Raw genomic sequence first — 20,132 nt, forward strand, 5'->3', positions numbered from 1 at the left:
CAAAACATAAAGCAGTGAAAAATACTAAACTCTCCATCTCAATTGTTTCACGTTATGTAGAAAACCATTGTATCCCTGCAGATTAATTCCCGCCAAACCGGTTTCTGTGTCTGTCTTCTGTCAAAAAACGTGCAATCTACCAGAGTACGGAGCACGGAGTATACACACCGTTCACACACGGAAGTTAAATTGGGTGCAAAACAACTCAATATTTTTAAAATTGATTGCAAAACAATTCAATATTTCTGGATTCAATCGTTAATTTAACAAAAATAAATAAAAATTTCATCACCGCACTTTTCACCTAAAAAATGACAGTGACAGCGACGAAATTGACAGTGACAGTTCACATGAAAGCGGCACAAATGTAAAAACATGGGCCACAATCATTTAGAATAATCCTTCCCTAGCACGCTCTGAATTCGGAATTCGCGAATTTGAAGACACCTGTATATTCATCACTTTCGCTATTCTTCATCACTATCGCTGTTCCTATCGGTTATATGAACGTTAATTTTCTTATTATGCACCAAATAAGCGCCAGAAATCAACGAGACAACACTTTTTCGGACAAATATTCATTTGTTTTCGGTCGGTTTACTCGTTAACTTACTAAACAGACCAACAGATGGCGCCACGGGCAGCGTCAGAAAAAGAGTTACTTTTCGTCCGTTTGGGAGTACGTAAAATTACCTTTTTCATTAAGGGTGCCTAAAAATAACTATTATTGTATTGTCATCTCTTAATACTTTATGTAATGCGTAGAGGGATAATGTAATGAGATAAAAACGAACGTTTACATATATTTTATAATGTGATAAGTTCTACAATTTTTACAATTTTTGCGCATCAATAATAAAATAATTACTTTGTATCACACGTTAAATACATTTTTTTATCTCAAGAGCTAAAAATTATAGTTCTTAATAGTTCTCCATAAATCTGAATAGGGGAAAAATTTGTTTACTTACAATTTCCCATCAATTTAAAATAACAACACAATCAGTATAACTAATTTTATTGATAAAGAAAAAGTATAAATAATGACTTAAGTTGGAATGTATGATTCCTATAAATAGTATAAATTATAATTTTCTCACAGAAGGAACTTAATAAGTAGTTTTTTTAAGGTACTTGAAACCTAAATCATTGAACTATAATTACTTGAGATTAATGAAAAAAAAAGTAAAAGATGCCCTCACTATCATTTATTGAAACTTTTAAATGATTATTTTGAATGTATTACTCCTGTCATTTTGGTCGGTTTTGGTAATTCAAAATCATAGACCTTGTTGTAATCACTATCACAGCAATTTAATGGCGGCCTTGCCCGTATCCCGAAAGTAGTAAGTCTCTTCTCAGGCAGCTGGCAAAGCATCATGGTGAGTAAATTATACTGAAAAAATAAAAATCAAATTATCGTCACATTACCACTAACAAATTGTACCTCTTCAGCATATTGCTCAACGAAATTTTTCGGAAATTTATTATTCCTTATGTCAGTCATAGTTCGAATTCTTTCCATATCAGTAGAAAAATAAACCAACAGTTCAAAGAAGATTAATCCTAATGAATAAATATCAACTTTGTAATTGTACTTTTGTCCGCTTAATTGTTCTGGACTCATATATAGTCGAGTACCTGGAGAATATCTGTGTAATGAATGTGTCAATCAGAGTCCCTGTCTGCTCTTACCAACTTCTTTAGTGTGGCCTCTTAACGAATTTAGTCCGTTGGAGGCGTCACGAGATTCTTCTTCATCTTTGACCAGTCCAAAATCTCCGACTTTGATCTGGCCATCCAACGAAAAAAAGATGTTGCTGGGCTACGAACGCAAGTTAGAAATACAGCTAAACATTTTTCTTAATTTACCTTCAAATCTCGATGTATCAAACCTTGCAAATGCACGTACTCCACAGCCGACACAATTTGCTTAAATATGTGTAAAATGTCTGCAAAATTGCGGTTTCGATTCTCCACCAGCCACTCCTTCAAACTGTGCTTCTGACACAGCTGCATCTGAATGTATAGAAAAGCTGGTTGATTTTTTACAGTGGGAGACGTCTCAGTTAACACGTGATAACGTCTGCTCGGTTTGCGCCAGTTGATGGGGCTCGCAGAACTGTGAGACTCGTCATATGAAACCGACTCAGTTCTTTTGCTTCTCTGATTACTTCTTAAAACAGAAGTCTCGTTTTCTTCCTCTTCGTCGTCACTATTTTCAAAAACAATAAACGAATCATTACTTTTACTCTCACTGCGCATTGTGTAGCCGCTGGGGGCGCTGGAGGTCGTGCGTTGGCCTACGCGGAATGAATTGTTTTGATGGGAAAAAGAAACTGTATTGTGAGTGGTTGTGTTGTCACTAAACAGTTCATTAGTTTCTCTAAAAGTGAACATTTTATTATGAACGTAGGACTAACAGAGAGACTTACTTTATCCAGTTGCTGTCATACAGTTCTTGCCAGCCATACGGTGGTTTCTCCACCCATGAATTGAAATATCTGACGATGTTATGATGTTCCAACTTAGCTAAAGCTTTGACTTCTCTCATGACCGCGTCTCGTTTACTTTCCCTACAATTTTCCATGTACTGTAATTATTCAAACGCAACATTGATTGAAAAGCGAAAGGGCCAAAAAAATATCCTAATACAATCAGTTTAAAAATCTTTAAATCCCCTGTTCCCATTTAGTTTCTCAAATAAATGAAAACAGTAGGCTTTGACTTTACAAATGTCATATTATTGACAACCGTAATTTCTCTCTGTGTGTGTGTGTTGGTTAAGTGACTTATTATTAACAAATTAGAAACTATTTACAATCTAATTAAAGCACAAACAAATCTATTTACAAATAAAGGAACTGACCACCGCTATTAGCACATAATAGACGCAACACCATCTACTTACTCGTAAGGTAACACAATTCGTTTGATTGCATAATGGCACTCGTCGATTTTTTGTTTGACTTCGAAAACGACCCCAAAACCACCTTTTCCTAAACATTGCAACGTATCGAAGTCGTTCACATATCTCGAACTAAACGTGGAATCTGACGACTCTGACACTCTCTCAGAAGAGGAATCTTTGGATGATACTTCTATGGGGCGATCCACGAAAATCACTTGTTTCTGATGGTGGCGGCGCGAAAACGATCGGAACATCAGATTGAACACCACAGACATTGTAAATAGAGCGACTAACGCTTCTTTCCTGAAAAGAAAATAACAAAATAACTGGGCGTTAATTGAAATATGGTCATATTTACTTTGAACAAGGTATATAAAAGCATTTATACCTTGTCTAGTTTTGACATGGTATTACATATTAAATGGCATAATGTTGAATACATACCACCACAATGAGAGAAACCATCCAAATGTACCAGCTTTTGAATCTCCAGCAAACGAAGGAAATTTTAGTGTGTTGTTGTTCTCACACAAAACATTATTTTTTTGTTTTCCAACTTCATCACTATACAAATAATATCCGTTGCCTAAAATCACGCCATAAATACACTTATCATTTTTTAACATGAACATCTTCACCATTCACATATTCAGAACTGTACAAAACCGATATTGATGTCGAATCATCTTCAGTCAACAGTCCAGATGCAGAAATTGGCTTCCATGGAATCTTCCCTAAACTTCGCGTTTCTGTTATTCCTGCACCTAAAGCGCTCACTCTATTTTGTACAGCATATGATTCATGAATATACAGCTAAAATTTTATACATAAAAAATGTTTAAAAAAAATCAGTTAAGCACAAACCTGTTTTTTATGCATTCCTATATATATAGCAGGTGACATTTGTGTTTCACCTGAATCCTTCTTGACCTTCATTTCAAACAAGTCAATTTCTGACAGTTTGTAACCATTCCATTTCCACACTCTCACTATTGGAGATGGAAAATGATACTGCCAGGTTGTTTTCACATTATTTCCATAATTAGAAGCTATCAACAGTCCATCTGGTATTATAGCTGTAAGGTTCCAATTAAAAAGATTTGTAGTTGGATCTATACAGCTTATGTGTGTTGATTGTATGTTAACTTGACCCACACTGAAGTTCCACCTGTGGTGTCAAATGTGACAAATCAAATTACTAAATTTTCACCTAGAACCTACCTTTCATTTCCGGATCTTGACTCAACAGCTCTAACTGTTTGTGTCGTTCTTTCCAGCAGCAAAATGTCATCAATCTCACTTCCACTGTTTGTGTTATTTACACAATTTAATGAAGAGCAAGTGTAGACAACTTCCCCTGTCCGGAATCTTACTCCATAAGTTCTAACTTCAAGTCCCCCAGCTATTACAAGATCATCTGAATATTTAAAAGATGATCTGAGTAAGGATTCTGCTGATATAGAAATTGGATCAATAGTGACACCATCAAAACGATACAATGATCCACTTAATGAGGGGATTATCCTAATCCAGTTACCACTGTTTGTCAACTAAAAAATAAAAGTGAGCGTGATTCACAAATCCACACCATAAATTACCTCTAGATTATGAATGTTTGAGACTAGTAAAGGTCCAGGATCAGTGTCAATTTGCCATTTTAGGGTACCTTCAGATGTCACAGCTGACAATTTTCCATCAATTGTGCTGACTAAAACCAGCCTAAAACCACAGTTAGAAAAAGAACATAATAAAATTATCTAACATACCCTGGTACAGAGTTATCAACGCAGTTCGGAAGTTTTTCATAATCTTGAGCTTGTACAAAGGCCACAATCAGAAATGTGAATATCGATGTAAATAAAATCATTGTATAAAATGTCGTTGTCTCATTTTTCCAAAAACTAACAAAAAAATTGTTTCACGTTCGTGTAACACCTGTACCTTCTATCTAGGGTTGTCCATGATTGACGGGTCGTTAATAACTAACAAAATTAATTATTTAATCGACGATAATAAACAGATGAATGATTTTCCAAAATATAAAATTGAATAACCAACATTTACTGTCAACACAACTGTTTACACCACGTCTGACATGTTATGTCTTGTTTCTCAGGAATCAGGATCTCAGGTGATTCACAACTCACGCCACATCCAAGGTCAACATTTCTCTCCCATAAAACTAAGTTAGTTAGATTGTGAGGAAATCTACAACTATCACAACCAAATTAATATTAAATTAAGGAAATCATTATTAATAGCATATTTTAACATTTGGTGTTGTGTTTTGCCCAAATTTCAATTTATTTATATTTAATTTACTGCTAGTACGACGTACTACAGATATATCACACGATAGAGAGACAGTTGTCTTTACAGTTGTCGGAGTTATCGCATACATGGCGCCATCTCGTGCACTTTTTTCTTTATAGAAGACCATGAAATACAACGTGTTTCCCCGTTCCCGTAAGAATACGTAGGTACGAGCCTGACGAACTCAAAATGCAAAATTCATGAGTAACTAGGGCCCGGTTGTATAAAGCTTAGTTAACATCGTGTCAGCTAACAACGCGTCAAGTCGGAAATCCGTCCATTTGATTGGCTGATTCAAATAAAATGTTAAATATCCTCCAATCAGATCGCTTGACATTGTGTTAACTTTAACAACGACTTGACATCGCTTTATGCAACCGGGCCTAGGTGTAATAAATCATATTTTGACAACAAAAAGTAGTTTAGACATCCGTGAAGTTTTTTAGATTTCCCCCTTGTTCACGCATTTGCGGAAAAACTTGCGTTTAGACTTCGCCAGGCTCGTACTCTTACGTAAAATCGGTCGATGCGTAAAACACGTTGTATTTACACCGTCAAAAAATAATTATCATATAACTTATTCAGAAAACTCCCGTGACATTTGCTGTTATTTGCAATTTTATATGTAATTTTTTTAGTTTATTTCTTTATCTAGTAAACATTTACGTATTTTAATTGGCTGAACCTACAGGGTGAATGAAACTCGATGTTTCAGCTGTATTAAAAGAAAAAGGAAAGACGATAGAAAAAATCTGAAAAGATGGGATTGAGTAAGGTCCATTTTAAACCAAATTTGCATATTTTTCCATATTTGGAAACTGAAGTAATGACGTCATCGAATTTGTTCCCCAGAAACAATTTTTGTAAAGAAAAAAAAATTGTTATCTTGTTTAAATCCTGACGATTGCGAATTTTTGATATTTAGAAATTTGCTTATAATTTTTTAACGGAAAAAGACAGCAAATTTTTTTCTTTACAAAATTTATTCAGAAAAATTAGCTCTTTTTAAATATGCCAAAATATAGGTATGTTTCTGGGAAAAAAAATTCGATGAATAGAGCTGAGACATCGAGTTTCGCTCACCCTGTACCTACATAAGACCATAAGACCTAATCATCCTATTGCCGACCCAAATTTCAAACGATTATCGAAATGTCAAAAATGTCGGGAGTTTGTTGAATAGCTTATATATAGGATGTCTCAAAAATGGCGCCCAATCTCCTAAGGATCTTAAAGAATAGAAGTCTGGTAAGTTAAATCTCAATACAAAGTTTGATCGGAAGAATAGATTTTGTACAACTTAGGTACTCTTAAATATGCTGATTTCAAAGCGATGTATCACCTTTATTAACAAATTTTACAGGTGAATTATAAATTACTTTACTGTTTTAATTTTTCCAAGACCCCATTTGGGTAGTGGAACAACACAGAAGTCCTTCTTTTTAGAGTAATGACCTACCAAAATACGCTAAAATAACAGCGGCAACACTGACCTCAAAGGAGAATTGGTTTAGTTGATTGTGCATGCCAAATGTTGCCACATTTGCTTACTTTAAATTCTGTATATGTACTTGGAAACTAGCCAAAGGAAAAAAAAATCACAACGAAATTTAACTCAACTCTTCAAATATCTTAACCACTCAAGAGATTGGGCGCCATTTTTGAGACACCTGTATTTACATATCATATCGATAACATTTTATTTTGATTCGTCTCGATCGTTGACAACTTTGGAAATGTTAAAATTCCTATCGAAACCTTTGTTCTCACACTGAAATGAAAGTTCGAAGAAAAATGTCGTTTCATTTGACACAAATTATTACAAATTATTGTCTGAGTCAGTACCGTAGAGGGATCCCTCTACGGTCGGTACTGATTCTAGGTAATCAACTGACAACTATAACTGATGAAAATTTAGCCAAAATCCATAATTTATAAAAGGACTATACAAATATGCAGCTGCGCTATGATTGGTTTTGCAGTCTCCCCGCCTCTCGGTCCTGGAACAAAAATGCGGGCAATAAATTTTGATTGGTGGATTTAAATCCGTGTAAAAAACGTGTACCAATAGAAAAGGAATTATTGTTTCATTTACACAATATTTACGAGAAAGAAATTTAACGAATTTCTCGAGAGGAAAATCAAATTTGTAGGTATCTACTTAGTAGATGTAGGAACTGAATGCATGGTTTGACTTTAGAGGAAGTCTATCTGAATTAAAATCCGTTGATTTGGTGTGTGAAAAAAATATGAAAAAGGAAAAAAAAGAAACAATTTCGACACTTGCAACAAGTAACTGTAGATGTAATATAGGTGTTTCCGTCTCTGGAGATTTTGTTGGTTTATTTATTAATTTATTGGTTTTTTAAGTAAGGAATTAGATTAAAATGCATGAAGAGATCGTGGTTTTGTTTTAATCGGTCGAGCGAAATCCCTCGGGAGTTGTGAATAATAAAAGACAGGCTTTGGTCAGTTCCAACATCGAAAAAACATTTAACGACTCGGCTGGCATTAATGATTAATAAAAGTGTCAAGTGGAACAGGGCGGCGAAAGGACGCAGGCGTCGGTAATCCAGCGTCCCTTTCGGGCTGGCTGAGGCGTCGTCATAGATGTCGTAACCACAATGTTGTAATTCGTAACGATAACGCCGATAATAATGAACCGTGTTAAAAATCGCGATTCCCGTGTGATGTCTTAGTGCTAACAACGATGAGGAGCAGCAGCTCGGAACTGCTCCTGGACCAACAAGAGGAGCTCCGCAAGCGCAAGATCAAAGAGCTAGCGGCCGCAAAGAAGGCGAGTAAGCAAATAGGGGGTCGATCATGTCGGGAGCAGGCCCTGTTCTACTCCACCAGCCTGCTGGCGGTGGTGGCCATGTCGGCGGGGTCGTCCCTGCTCTTCCTGGTGCCGCTGTACGTCGACCCCGCCATATCCACGTTGGCATCCAACTTCGTCACGGAGCCCGTCACCTGCGTGACCACCCGGCGAGAGGAGCTGACGGGGCTGGCCAACTGCTCCTGGAGCTCTTGCCGCGAGGGATGTACGAGTGATGCATATCACTGCACCCATATCTACGTCAGCTACAACGACACCAAAGAGGCCCACAATCAGACTGACGACGCCGTTCTGCTCGTAAACATTAAGGGATGCGGATACCCACCGACGGTTCTTTGTGTTAACTTCACCGAAGCGTACGGGGCGGAAGGGACTGTCTTTCCCTGCTACCACTCGCGCGAAAACCGCACGGTGGTGCTGACCCACTACGAGAGAGATGAACAAGTGGCGATTATTATTCATTACTTTGCGGTGCCGTTTGTGATCACTTTAGCTACGTCAGTGGCATTATGCGTCATGCATTGCGACTGCCGTTGTCATCCAACGACTCATCACAAACGTACTCGACGACCACGAATCCACGACTTGAGCGATGGTTCCATTAGTATAGGGGTTGATTTACGACACAACACCAGCTATCATTCAGACCTGGTGGCGATCAGGCCTATGTAACAAACCAACTTCTCCCTCAGTTTATCCATTTCCCATCTCCCATCTTCCCAATCAGAACATCAACGGGCTATCGAGTCGTTTCTTCACATCGACGTCAGTTTACCACAACTAAATACATATAATATTTATACATATGCCTGAAATGCAAAATTATATACATTCAATCTATATTCTTTCAGTATATGCTTTAAACTACACTGATTTAATATAGTCATTCAACTGTACATTTTAATTACAACTATTTTTATAAAACACAGATGTTGAGTACCCATTATTTTTTGTAGTACCTCATTGAAAGTGTGTGGCTTTTGTTATCTACAAAACTGTAGTACATGCTACCTACAGGTTTGAAGTTAATTTTGTATTAAATTTTATATTAAAGTATATTTATTAAAAAAATGCAATTTTTTTATTCCGATTTTTTTATTTCATAATTTTTTAGATCATCTCAAAAAATCCATCCACTCCAAAGTCAAACGACCGTTCCAATTCTTAGTTCTGGAACATGTCCTTTCCATGAAATTAATCAATAGGTAAGTATTGCCAACTGCATGCGCTTCACATTTACGGCCAGTCCTTGACTCACGTGTCCGTATCCTTTAATGCGATTAAACTGACCTCAAACGTCACTTACTAATTAATCGAACATTTTCGATCGATAAAACCGTTAATTTAATTAACTTAAACCGACACCCTAGCAGCCAAATGGAAATATTTTCGTGATAATTCATTTTTTGAAATAAAAATAATCAAGGTCGTTGTACAGGGTGCGGCATCGAAACGATTTTTACTGGGTGTGGGTGCGGTACTGAGGGGGGTCAGGCAACAACAACAACATTACTTTTTTTTAACAAAAATATATTTACACTGAACAAACAAGTTAGTTTTTAATGTGGATCTACATGTCTCGAGTGAGAGTTTCGGCGCAGCTGTTTGGTCTCGAAGAGACACGCCAACTTCGTAGAGATTCATACAAATAGATTCGAGAAATTTATTAAGAAATGTTAACATACAAATCCACATTGACCGTAAGTTTACAAAAATATATTAACAAAAATAATATGATTATATAATTTAAGATTTGGATTTATAAAGGTCCTAAAAAGAAATGTAGAATAGGATATTTACCCGTAAGTAGATGAATGGATGTGTAGGTGTATAACACTCAGTAATTATACTCTTAGGCGAAGTGGAAACATCACATTAGAATAGAAAATTTTACGTGGGCTGTTCTGGATGCAAAATAGGAAAGTTTACAATACTGGCCTGTATTAATGGAAGAATCACCTATGTAAGTCTAAAACAATTTATATGACTAGTATAAACATTGACAAGCTTGATCTCACCCAGTTATGTGATATTTACATATTTTTTAATGTCTAATAAACGTGAATATGGTAACTTAATGTACTGAAGAAGCTGAGACTCTACACTGAGCCACGGTAATATATGTTCCATAAAAATATTCAACACTGACAAATGGGCTCAGATTTTAAAACTACAAAATTGTTACACTTTCTAGTTACACCCTGTATATACCGCAGACACTACAAATTATTGAACTAAAATAAATGTGTTTCTATCGAGTTTTTCCTTTTGTTGCGCAATGTTTTTGTATGAAACTAACTCAGTGCAGGGTTTGCATAAATAATTAGTAAATATTTGGAAGAAAAAGAACTTGATAACTTTTTATAGTATCTTATAAATACTTTGTGTAAAATCGGTAGTTTTCAACTCGCGTCTCTCATACGTATCGGAAATGTTAATTAACTAATGTGAATGTTTCAAAATTATAATAAAAAAAGTAAAATGTTAAAAAACAAACAAATAAGATACTTAATATAACAAATTAATAATGTAAAATTGCAACGTGTGAGATATAATAATAATAAAATTAATTACTTTATGTAAAAATATAATCCTCAGATATAGCAACATCATTATGTACATCTTTGGTTTCTATACCTTACTCTCTGGTCCTGTAGCGACATGGTAAAACGAGTTTACAATATTAGCAACAAAGAGGGCACATATATGTCCGTAATTTTTTTGGTACCATTCCGGCGTTTTCCCCCTGGAATCAAACGAAAAACTGAAATTAATAAAACAAAACAAAATATTGTGAAAACTTACATCGAGTCGACTCGAGAAAGGTGTAGCAACTTTGATCGTCCGGAGCCGCAAGGTTCTATCAGATATCTGGACGCCAAAACGTTCCCCCTCGCCGTATTCGGAATGGCAACCGCGTCCTGATGTTCGACAGAAGTTTCGATAATCAAACAACTATCTTTCGGCAAATCTGTCCTCCAGGTGCGAAGGACGCAATACTCTTCATTCGGCAGCGGCACGATCTTGCGCCTGACAAACTGAAAGATCTCGCAGTTCTTCTCGATCTGCGAGACTATCTTGGCCGAGTGCAGCTCGGGATCCCAAATGTGGCGCTCTCGGATGATCCTATGGAGAACGTCGACCGGAGGGGCCTCGACCTCCGCTGCCACCTTCCACAGCCGCAGCGGATGACCGTCGGCGACCTTCTTATACGAGACTTCCACTTTGGGATTGTGACCAGAAACGGCGATCCAACCTCGGCCGCGCTCTTTCACCTCCTTCAGCAGCGCCATCTGGCACTCGTGCAAATACTCCTTCCACCCACCCATGCTTTTACCCAATTCGCACAACTTCACAGCTCGACTTTCCCTGAATTCGCTGGTTTTGCATTGATTCACGAACTCCTTTGGTACCTGCACACGATACGGGTTAAACCGAGACCTGCAAGGATTTCGCCTCACCTTAAACAAAGTGTCGTTATTTTTCAAAAAGTACAACAAGCAATCGTGTCCGGCTCTCGTTTCGGCGAGTTCTTTCGGATGAGGCGCCCCCAAGTTTTGCTTGAAGGAACTCTGGGAGTAGTGGAAGAGGGACGGGGCGAAACACAGCGCCAGATTGCTTTCGTTCATTTGATTAGAAGCAGAATGCTCGGCGATTTGGAGGAGGAAATGTAACAAAAACTGGAAGACCTCGACGTGTTCGTCTGGCATCAACAACACTGCGCACAGTACAGACTCGCGGCGCAAGAACGGTGGGACATCTGAAATTTAACTCGTTAGGACAATCATAGAGGGAGTGGGTGGTGACTACATTGAAAGATCAAGATGAAAGTTTCTGACAGTTTGTTGGTCAGGAGGGTTTCAGGCAGTTCTCGGAAATATTGCTTGATCATGTCGGCCACGTCGTACGACTGTTGGTCATTGTAATTTAGTATTTCTGAAGTTGTGTCGACCATGCTTCGCAGGAGTTGGATCCGGGATTTGACTCCAGATTTGCGGAAAAGTCCGACGTGGTCAGACGCGTTTTGCTGCAACCACTGCAAAGCCTCCTCGATATTTCTAGGAATCGACTGGCCCGTTCTTTGAAGCATTATAGTAAGAGGAACCCCAAACACTGTTTTATCTACGATCCAAAAGTCAAATTATACACATTTAGGGCGCGCGGTGGTCACCTTTGTAAGCGGGAGTTTTAATTTTCCGGATAAATTTCGGCAAATCCCAGTTCCATCCGGTCCTGTGCGACGGACAATACTTTTCCATGTGAGCAGTAAGTTTTAAAAGGGCTAGCTTCCTCAAGACTTGCAACTGCGTACAGGACAAGCTAAAAATTGAAGGGCCACCGTTCTCCAAGTTGACGGTCTTTTGCGGCGACAGTTCTTCATCTTGGGGCAACGCTTGCCACAAAACTCTACAAAAATGGTGTCATTTTGGCATGCTACAGCGCCGCCACAGCGTACCTATCATCTGCTGAAATTTGCGAATTTAGCCAGGAGTCTGTGTTGTCGAAAGACTTGGTCCTGCTGGACCTCTGGGTGCGCTTGGGAGTGCACTCCGAATCTGAGATGTGATTCAGTTCGCATGTCTTTAGGTCAGCTAATTGGTGGGTGAGAGAGTCTAGTAGAGGTGACCCGCCTTCGCTGATGATCACGCCATCTCTGCGTCGCCGCCTGAACTTGGTGGAGCCGGCCCTGCGAAGCTTCTCTTTGGGGCTTTCCGTGTGCTGCTCGAAGACGTCGTCCCTCTCTTGGGCGTTCTTCTCGGGTTCCGGTGGATTCTTGCAGGCGCGCGACCACCTCCTGATATCGGTCTGGTAGGTCCAGTTGTCGCTGAGGGCACAGCACTCGTCTTCGGACTCGTCTGTGTTGGCGTGGGCGATCCTCTGCTGGTGTATGTGGACGCAACTATTCAGGATTTCCAACCGACGAAAGAGAGAGTGGAGCACGTCGGGTTCCAACAGGGGGTGGTCTTGCGCAACGGTTGAAACGTCGATCGGGAACTGGAGATCTATAATTTTTGGAGCGTGAAACGTCCGAGAGGTTGCAAAATTGCGACTTTACCTTCGTACATCTGGGCATATTGGGGAAAGCCGGTAGCTCTCAGCCATTTGCATGCTTCCGCGGCTTCAATTTCTATAAAAGAGGAGAGTACGTGAGCGAGGTGTCTAAGGACCGGAGGCAAACAGTCAAGCAGCCAGCAACAAACCTGCGATTTTGTGGTTTCGCATCTGCCTCCATAGCTGCTCGGCCTTGCGCACCGGCCAGTTGTCATTTACTTTTACACTGAGACTACGGAAGAACTTGTATTCTTTGATACGGATGGACATATTGCATGTACTCACCAGCCAGGTGCCGATCCGACTGTGATCGGGATTGTTTGCTCACCTGAGAATACAGAATCATTTATGCATGACTACTCATGTAGATAATAAGCTCAAAGGCGCGCGTACGCATGATTAATACGACTAACCTTGATGGGCACCTTCTTCAAAACAGGTGCCGAGGAGGATTTGATGCTCATTTGTTGCCAATGCGGTTTCCTCCAAGCTGACACCGGATGCCCTTTTCCGTCGGAAGACGAGGCCGACGTCGAGTCCTCATCGATCAAGTCGCTGTCGGACGTGCAGGTCAAACACGGCGACGACGAGCACTCCGACGCCCAAGTCAAATTCGTCGAGGTCGGGGACGAAGCGGGCGAAGTCTGAGTCGCAGCGTTTATCCTGTTGTTATCGGCCACTGCAACCTACGAACTCGATAACCACAAGCTTTCTCTTCATTTTCAAAAACTCACGGAACCCAGTAACGACTCGAAACTTGCACCACCAAACAGTCGGTCCTTGCACACGAAATGCTTCCTCTCGCAACCATCGTGGTTGTAGAAGTTGTTCTCCTTGGTCAGCAGAGGAAGATTCTCGATGCTCCATTTAAAACAATCCTCGTTATTGACTTTGTTGTTGACACCGGCGTAACTAACACCGTTTCCATTTTGTCTTTGTCTGTACCTCGACAGCAGTTCCGACAAGTCTGACTTTATTGTGGCGTTAAATTGGAGAAGGAAGGGGTCCAGTTCGTAGTCGATCTTTTCATTTTTGCAGTCGTCGTCCTCAACCGAATTTGAACTGGATTCAACAACGCCATTTTCAAATACTTGAGTTATCTCATTCTGGAAAAAAAAACTCTGTACGCCCAAAACATTTCAAAATTCGCGTCGACAATTTTTAGCTCAAAAGTGACCGCTTCCACGTTTGACAGACGCAAATTGAACCACCTGTCAAAAAACAGAAACAAAAAGAGGGATTGATGTTGCCACTCAAGTTTCTCATTTAGTCCCATGCCAAGGCCAAGAAACCAGAAAATCTTCTTTGGTATTTTTAATCTTGAATTGTTAAGTAGATCTGCTGTCAAAAAAGTATCCACCCGCGGTTTGGAAAATACGAAAAGCAAAAAAAAAGAGATAAGAGGCGGCTATGGAAAACAAAATTTCTGAAAACGTGCGTCAAAACTCAAAAACTGTCACTTGTCAATTGTGACATTTGTTTGAAGTTATTCCGTGAAATTTATTTTAAAAATTGATTTCCACTCGAGAACGTACAATATTCATGACGGAATTCTATTTTCAAAATGGGGACGAAGAAAATGATGACTGAGTTTATTGTTTACTGAGTTTGTGTGTTAGAGTTCCGGCAAAATCTTTCACCATCGCTGTTGGCATGATTGAAGCTACGCCACACATTTTCAGAAGTTCTGTTTTTCATATCCGCCCCTTGGCCCCTTATCTCTTTTTTGTTTTTTGTTGATCATATTTTCTATTAAGATAACTTAAATACATAAAACACAAAAGAAGTGTCAACTACACTACATTTCAAATGTGTGTCTTTCGGCCATTTTGAATTGCTTTTGGTTGAATTTTTTCACACACAAAAATATGAAATGCGTTTACTTTTATGATAATTACACAATTTTGTGAAATAAAAATGGTTACATTTGAGGTAAAATCAATTTTCATTTTTAATGCGGCCCCTGGGGACCTAGTCCAAATTGGATCGGAGAATTCGTTTCGAAATCCTGGCTTTGGGGCTACTACAAACAAGAAAATCGTAGAAAAATCACCACCAGCAAAGAAACAAATGCGTTTTGAGTGACAGAACATTAATAAATTCCCATACTCCCTCGGCTAATCCGCTTTGTCCGGGGGCGCATTACTGGAGATCTCCGGGAGTATATTTAAGGTTGTGGAGTTGGACCAGGGTCAGTAGTAACTCTCTTACGACAGGACACAATGCTCGTTTCGTTAAAATGGTTGCTCCTTCTAAGTCTGACTGGCGTACACGTGACTAACGCATTTGTGTGGTACCGTTCACCTACTAAGTCAAAATGTTCCAGGCGCAAGAACCAAGAAAAAGAAACTCAAACGGTCGATTTTCGTTTGAAGAACCCATCCTGCTAGAACAAAACGACGACGACGTGTCGTGTTCGATAGGGAGTTGCGTCAAGAGATCCGGACAAGACGAATTCGGACCGTTTTGGGCCAATCGCGGAAAGAAGGATCCCACTTACACCAGGAACAAACTGTTCGCCGAAGAGCCACATTGGATCCTGGTTTCGCGTGAAGACCAAAACCAGAACGAACCGTTTTACGTCGCGAGAGGGAAGAAAAATAAAAACAACCCGTTCAGTCGCGTTAATCCATTTTGGAAAACTTTGTTCGACGAGAACTGGTCGAAGAGGCAAAATGTCCTGCAGAATCTCGCCGACCTACCGATTTTTATCGAACAAGACAGAAAAGGCCGCGGTAAAAATGCCAAAAATACAGATCCTCAATAATGTGTAGGGTTTAAGTCGACTCATTGTAATGCACAAATAATGATCCAATAAATAATCAAAATGAGAAAGCTTCAAGTTAAATGCCTGAACGACGTCCACAAACAAACTCGTTTCGCTCAAGGCACTTAAATTGAGACATAATTACTTAAAATGAGTAATTAGTTAGATGACACAACTGTAATTAGTACTTACTTTGGCCCGTTCCAGATAGAGCTCCAGCTCTTGGTACGGATCACACAGGCTCATCTCCTTCACTCCTCACCACAAGTGAATGCTCTGAGACATGGTCTCCACCTTCAACAAACCGAAAGACACAATTATAAATCAAAATGTGTCAAATAGATTTTTCCAAATTTTCACTAAAAAATTCACTTGCAGGAAACCAATTTTCGTACAACAATTAAATTAGATAAATTCAATTTTGCACTTGAATGACCACTGTATGGACAAATTACTGATCCGTGGAGCTGCCACATCAAATTCTATTTTGGGAGTATGACATAATATTCTACCTTATTTTGCAAGAGGTTTCTAATAAAATAAATTAGAAATCAACTTTTTACAATCACACTTTGATGTCATACCCATTTGCGGATAAATAAAGATTCAAACGTGTCTGCCACTTATCCATATGTAGATGTATTTTTTACTGGTTTGGGCACTCAAGTCAATGTCATAGAAAAAACGTGGCATTTAGAAGGATATACGCGAAATTAGTTGCAGGCGATAACAACAACAACTTGTAATTTGTCGTTAAATATTTATTCGTGTGTTGTTTCCGATTATATCACAAAAGCAAGAACTACAGTTCGCAGAGCACGAACAGCTCAATCCGTACCTACATATTTATCGTAATTAATGAATCAACAGTGATTGTCACTGCAGAAGTTGCAATGAGGTAATAATTACAACATCGACACCCTCACAGTGGAAATAGTGTGATGATGCTTTTTGCTGTTCGCACATTGTGTACAGATGTCTGAAACGCGGATAACCTCACGGACTCTTCAACTATGACCTATACGATTCCAAAAATATAATTGAGTTCTTTTATTAGATATTATTTTTAAAATGTCTACATAAATTACCACAACGGGAAATATATTTAGTACGTGATAGTACGGCGCGAGACTGCGGAAAAAGTGATAAAACAACAACCACAAAATCGAAAAATTGCCGACAGAAACATTGTGAAGTTGTGGATGCTGCTTATTGCCACAACTTTAATATTTGTTTTCACGATACCGAGTTTGATACATCTGTTTAAATAACCAAGTTGTTAGATGAACGAACACATGGAGCTACGTTTATGACAAATGTGTTAAACGAATCCAGTTCAATCGATAGAAGCTTTAATCGGTGAATTTTTACAAACGCAACGCGACCACTGGAGCGTGATTTCAATTTCAATTTTTATTTGTTTCGATCGGCTTCCTCCAATATCCCAGATATTTCGCAACGCTTGCAGCTGATATTTAATGCAATTTTATAAAGAAATTTGACATCTACGTGCAAATGAGTTGTCATTATGTACCTAAGCTCGATTTGTTCACCTTGAGCCGAACAATGGTTAATTCGCGCTAAAAAGGACATTTTACAGCGGGTTAGCTTCGAAAAGGACTTACCAACACGTGAAGAGTCACTCTGACGCACAGTTCAAATGTTTGAAAAGTCGTTCTAGTGAAATTAATTCAAAGAGATTTCCAAGAATCTCTTCCCACCGGAAGTCGAATTCAATATTTTTGTTAATCTATCGGCGGTTTTAATATATTCACTGGTTACCCTTCTCGTGGTCGCCACACAAAGTACATTTTCATTTCGATGATAACTTATTGATTTTCCGTTTATCACCAATGCAAATATCACATAATTCATCACGCTGTTCTTTTAGTCCAGAAACCTTGACTATCACTGCCATTCGAAAAAAAAAATTGCTTTAAAAAATGCATATTTCAAAAAATTATTGCCACAGGCAGTGATCATTAGTGCTATTTGATCAGAACGCATCGGTTACTTAAATAACAAATTAAATTTGAAGTTCAAATCATAACAGACATAATTCTGTTTATTTATTTGCAACGAATAAACGACTGTTTACAATTTTTCTCAACTAAAAATATTTTTTATTATCATGTAAGAGTGTTATATTATTTTACATTCACTGTAGCATGTTTTATGTAAATGCATTAGCTGAGAAACAACTAAACGGATCATGAATCATTATTGTAGTAAATTATTTGAATGACGTATAAAATTGTTTTGTGTAAAAATGTTATTAATTATTTGAGAAGAGGTGTACACTTGTTCATTCAATAAAATCTGGCAATATCCTTCAGGATGTTATTATTTGCTTGCTAATGTTACGAGCGAGTTCAAATGTTTACTTAAGTAAAGTATTTACTTAAATGTGAGCTGCGTAACAATATAATTTAATTCCGTCTTGTAATTAAGTTTTGTGTGTACAATAGGTGGATAAAATGGTAGAATAAAAGGCGCACTTGTTTTGTGTATAAAAAAAATGAAGTTAACCTCGAGCCGAACGTTGGGAGAAGATTATGATTATTTTGAAATGTGATTTGTATTGGAAGGAGTGCGTTTATGCAACCGAAGAACAACACAAGCAGCAAAGAGTCTAAAAATAAGTAATATATAATAATCCGGTAGGCACATACCTACATATACTTTTGTTATCTAAAATACATAATTGTGTAAGCACGGTTATGTGCAGCTAATTCAGGAAACAAGTTTATAAAAGTGAAATGACCCGATATCGCGTGGTCGCGGTCACATCGGCTTGCATCACTGCACCTAGTATACCCACGAGATGATTTTTTCGTGTTCGCACGTGCAATACTCACGTTTATTATGTGACCGAAAGTGCGAAAAACGGCTCACCGTCGGAGGTATTTTGGCAACAATCGAGCGGACTCAGCACCGGCCGAAAGACTGGCATTCTGAAGCGATGCGGGTACCGAGTCGGAGGCAAATTACCACAAACCGCATTCCCATCAGTTAGGCGAATACGCATCAACCGAATTCGTCACCAAACTGTGGTATCTTCGGCTAACTGACTAAACAAACAACGAGCGGTGACGTACCACCAACAGACAACCGCACCAACTAACAACAAAAACACGGAATATAAAAGTGGCAACTGGCAAAGTGGGCAAAGTTGAAGTGGGAGGCTGGGAAGGGAAACAGGATGGAAATATTTCGAGTGAAATATATGGAATAAGAATTGTTGGGAGGCTGTAGGCGAGCACGAGGATCACGAGACGCCGGTTGTTCACCACCTGTTCACCAAAAACAAATGCTACGTGTTGCGACACATTCCGAAACATCTTTGATCGTTTCATAATAAATCACATGAGTACGTGAAGTGAAAGTCTGGCCGATGGGTATGTGCGTTTAAAATTTAATATTCGTGCGAGCGTCCTCGACAGCTGCACATCTGGGGATGGCAGCGAGCGTTTTTCTTCGCCCCGGTTACCACAGCACATGCTTTGACATTTCGACGAACATTTTCTGACTCATCACCGCTGCAGTTAATTTATTTCCACGGAAAAATTGGCCGTTTGACGTCTCGTTAGCCGCCTTGTGGCTCCTACCTGCCAAACAGCGACAATAGGGACGATCAATCATCCCGTACCCTCCCGATAAACAACATTTGACACGAGTAACTGACTCCACATTCCAAGGTGACAATTAATGCGATCCGTAAATATTTGACCAATTGATAGTGTTCCCAAATTAATTTTCCGGGACCCAAGACTACTTTCAAATTGTCCACGCAAGTTAGTCACAGGCGGAAAATGAGTCACGCGAATTATTGTGCAGGTGGTTTTAAGGAGAAAATTTTTTCAAATTGATCCGGTTTTCCCAATGATTTCAATGTCGCGATTCGAGGGGAAAACTCACACCAAATGGTTCAATTTGCGACAGAAACTTACCACACCAAACAAATACAACACTGTCACAAAATTTACAATTTTGACAACAAACTCACGTAAACCTGCACAAAAATAGACACGTCTATTTTTTTTTATATTGCATAATGAGTGGCTCAGAACACTGAAAAGTCAAATAAAATGTATCTAAAAACTTTCGGTAATTATTTATTTATTTATTTAGATTTTACTGTTCAAGTTATAACGGTCATAAAATATTTTTATTTATTTTATTTTCACCGTGAGTACTGCACAAAAATTATCGGCGACTGAGCTGTTCGTATTTGTTTTTACTTAGTTCTTAGA

The 20,132-nt window shown here is 38.7% G+C and overlaps 4 protein-coding genes across 8 annotated transcripts; 2 read left to right on the top strand and 2 right to left on the bottom strand.

The window, feature by feature from the left end:
- Positions 1-1,001: 1,001 nt before the first annotated feature.
- On the bottom strand, positions 1,002-5,073 carry PEK (pancreatic eIF-2alpha kinase). Its single transcript, XM_069060454.1, has 12 exons — positions 4,678-5,073; positions 4,510-4,630; positions 4,133-4,461; positions 3,776-4,079; positions 3,550-3,724; positions 3,356-3,497; positions 2,912-3,214; positions 2,436-2,576; positions 1,873-2,386; positions 1,696-1,825; positions 1,448-1,641; positions 1,002-1,396 (listed from the first exon to the last, which is right to left on the bottom strand). Exons 1-12 carry the CDS (start codon positions 4,776-4,778, stop codon positions 1,229-1,231), a joined length of 2,622 nt encoding a protein of 873 aa, XP_068916555.1. The 5' UTR covers positions 4,779-5,073; the 3' UTR covers positions 1,002-1,228.
- A 2,617-nt stretch (positions 5,074-7,690) lies between these two features.
- On the top strand, positions 7,691-9,131 carry Teh1 (tipE homolog 1). Its single transcript, XM_069060340.1, has one exon. The coding sequence runs from the start codon at positions 7,935-7,937 to the stop codon at positions 8,730-8,732; it is 798 nt and encodes a 265-aa protein (XP_068916441.1). The 5' UTR covers positions 7,691-7,934; the 3' UTR covers positions 8,733-9,131.
- A 578-nt stretch (positions 9,132-9,709) lies between these two features.
- On the bottom strand, positions 9,710-20,105 carry cv-c (crossveinless c). Of its 5 annotated transcripts, none has more exons than XM_069060330.1 (12): positions 19,830-20,105; positions 16,072-16,173; positions 13,847-14,218; positions 13,526-13,798; positions 13,398-13,440; positions 13,117-13,188; positions 12,517-13,063; positions 12,232-12,467; positions 11,871-12,182; positions 11,522-11,820; positions 10,866-11,473; positions 9,710-10,806 (listed from the first exon to the last, which is right to left on the bottom strand). In XM_069060330.1, the coding sequence occupies exons 2-12, from the start codon at positions 16,123-16,125 to the stop codon at positions 10,692-10,694; spliced, it is 2,931 nt and encodes a 976-aa protein (XP_068916431.1). In that variant the 5' UTR covers positions 16,126-16,173; positions 19,830-20,105; the 3' UTR covers positions 9,710-10,691. The 5 variants fall into 5 exon arrangements, with proteins under 5 accessions (XP_068916431.1, XP_068916430.1, XP_068916427.1 ...); XM_069060329.1 differs by lacking the exon at positions 19,830-20,105 and adding an exon at positions 18,775-19,428; XM_069060326.1 differs by lacking the exon at positions 19,830-20,105 and adding an exon at positions 18,738-19,428.
- LOC138139827 (uncharacterized) lies at positions 14,262-18,209 on the top strand. Its single transcript, XM_069060345.1, has 2 exons — positions 14,262-15,385; positions 15,439-18,209. Exons 1-2 carry the CDS (start codon positions 15,335-15,337, stop codon positions 15,877-15,879), a joined length of 492 nt encoding a protein of 163 aa, XP_068916446.1. The 5' UTR covers positions 14,262-15,334; the 3' UTR covers positions 15,880-18,209.
- Positions 20,106-20,132: the final 27 nt, after the last annotated feature.

This window comes from Tenebrio molitor, chromosome X (assembly GCF_963966145.1).
Source record: "Tenebrio molitor chromosome X, icTenMoli1.1, whole genome shotgun sequence".
NCBI classification, from domain to species: domain Eukaryota; kingdom Metazoa; phylum Arthropoda; class Insecta; order Coleoptera; family Tenebrionidae; genus Tenebrio; species Tenebrio molitor.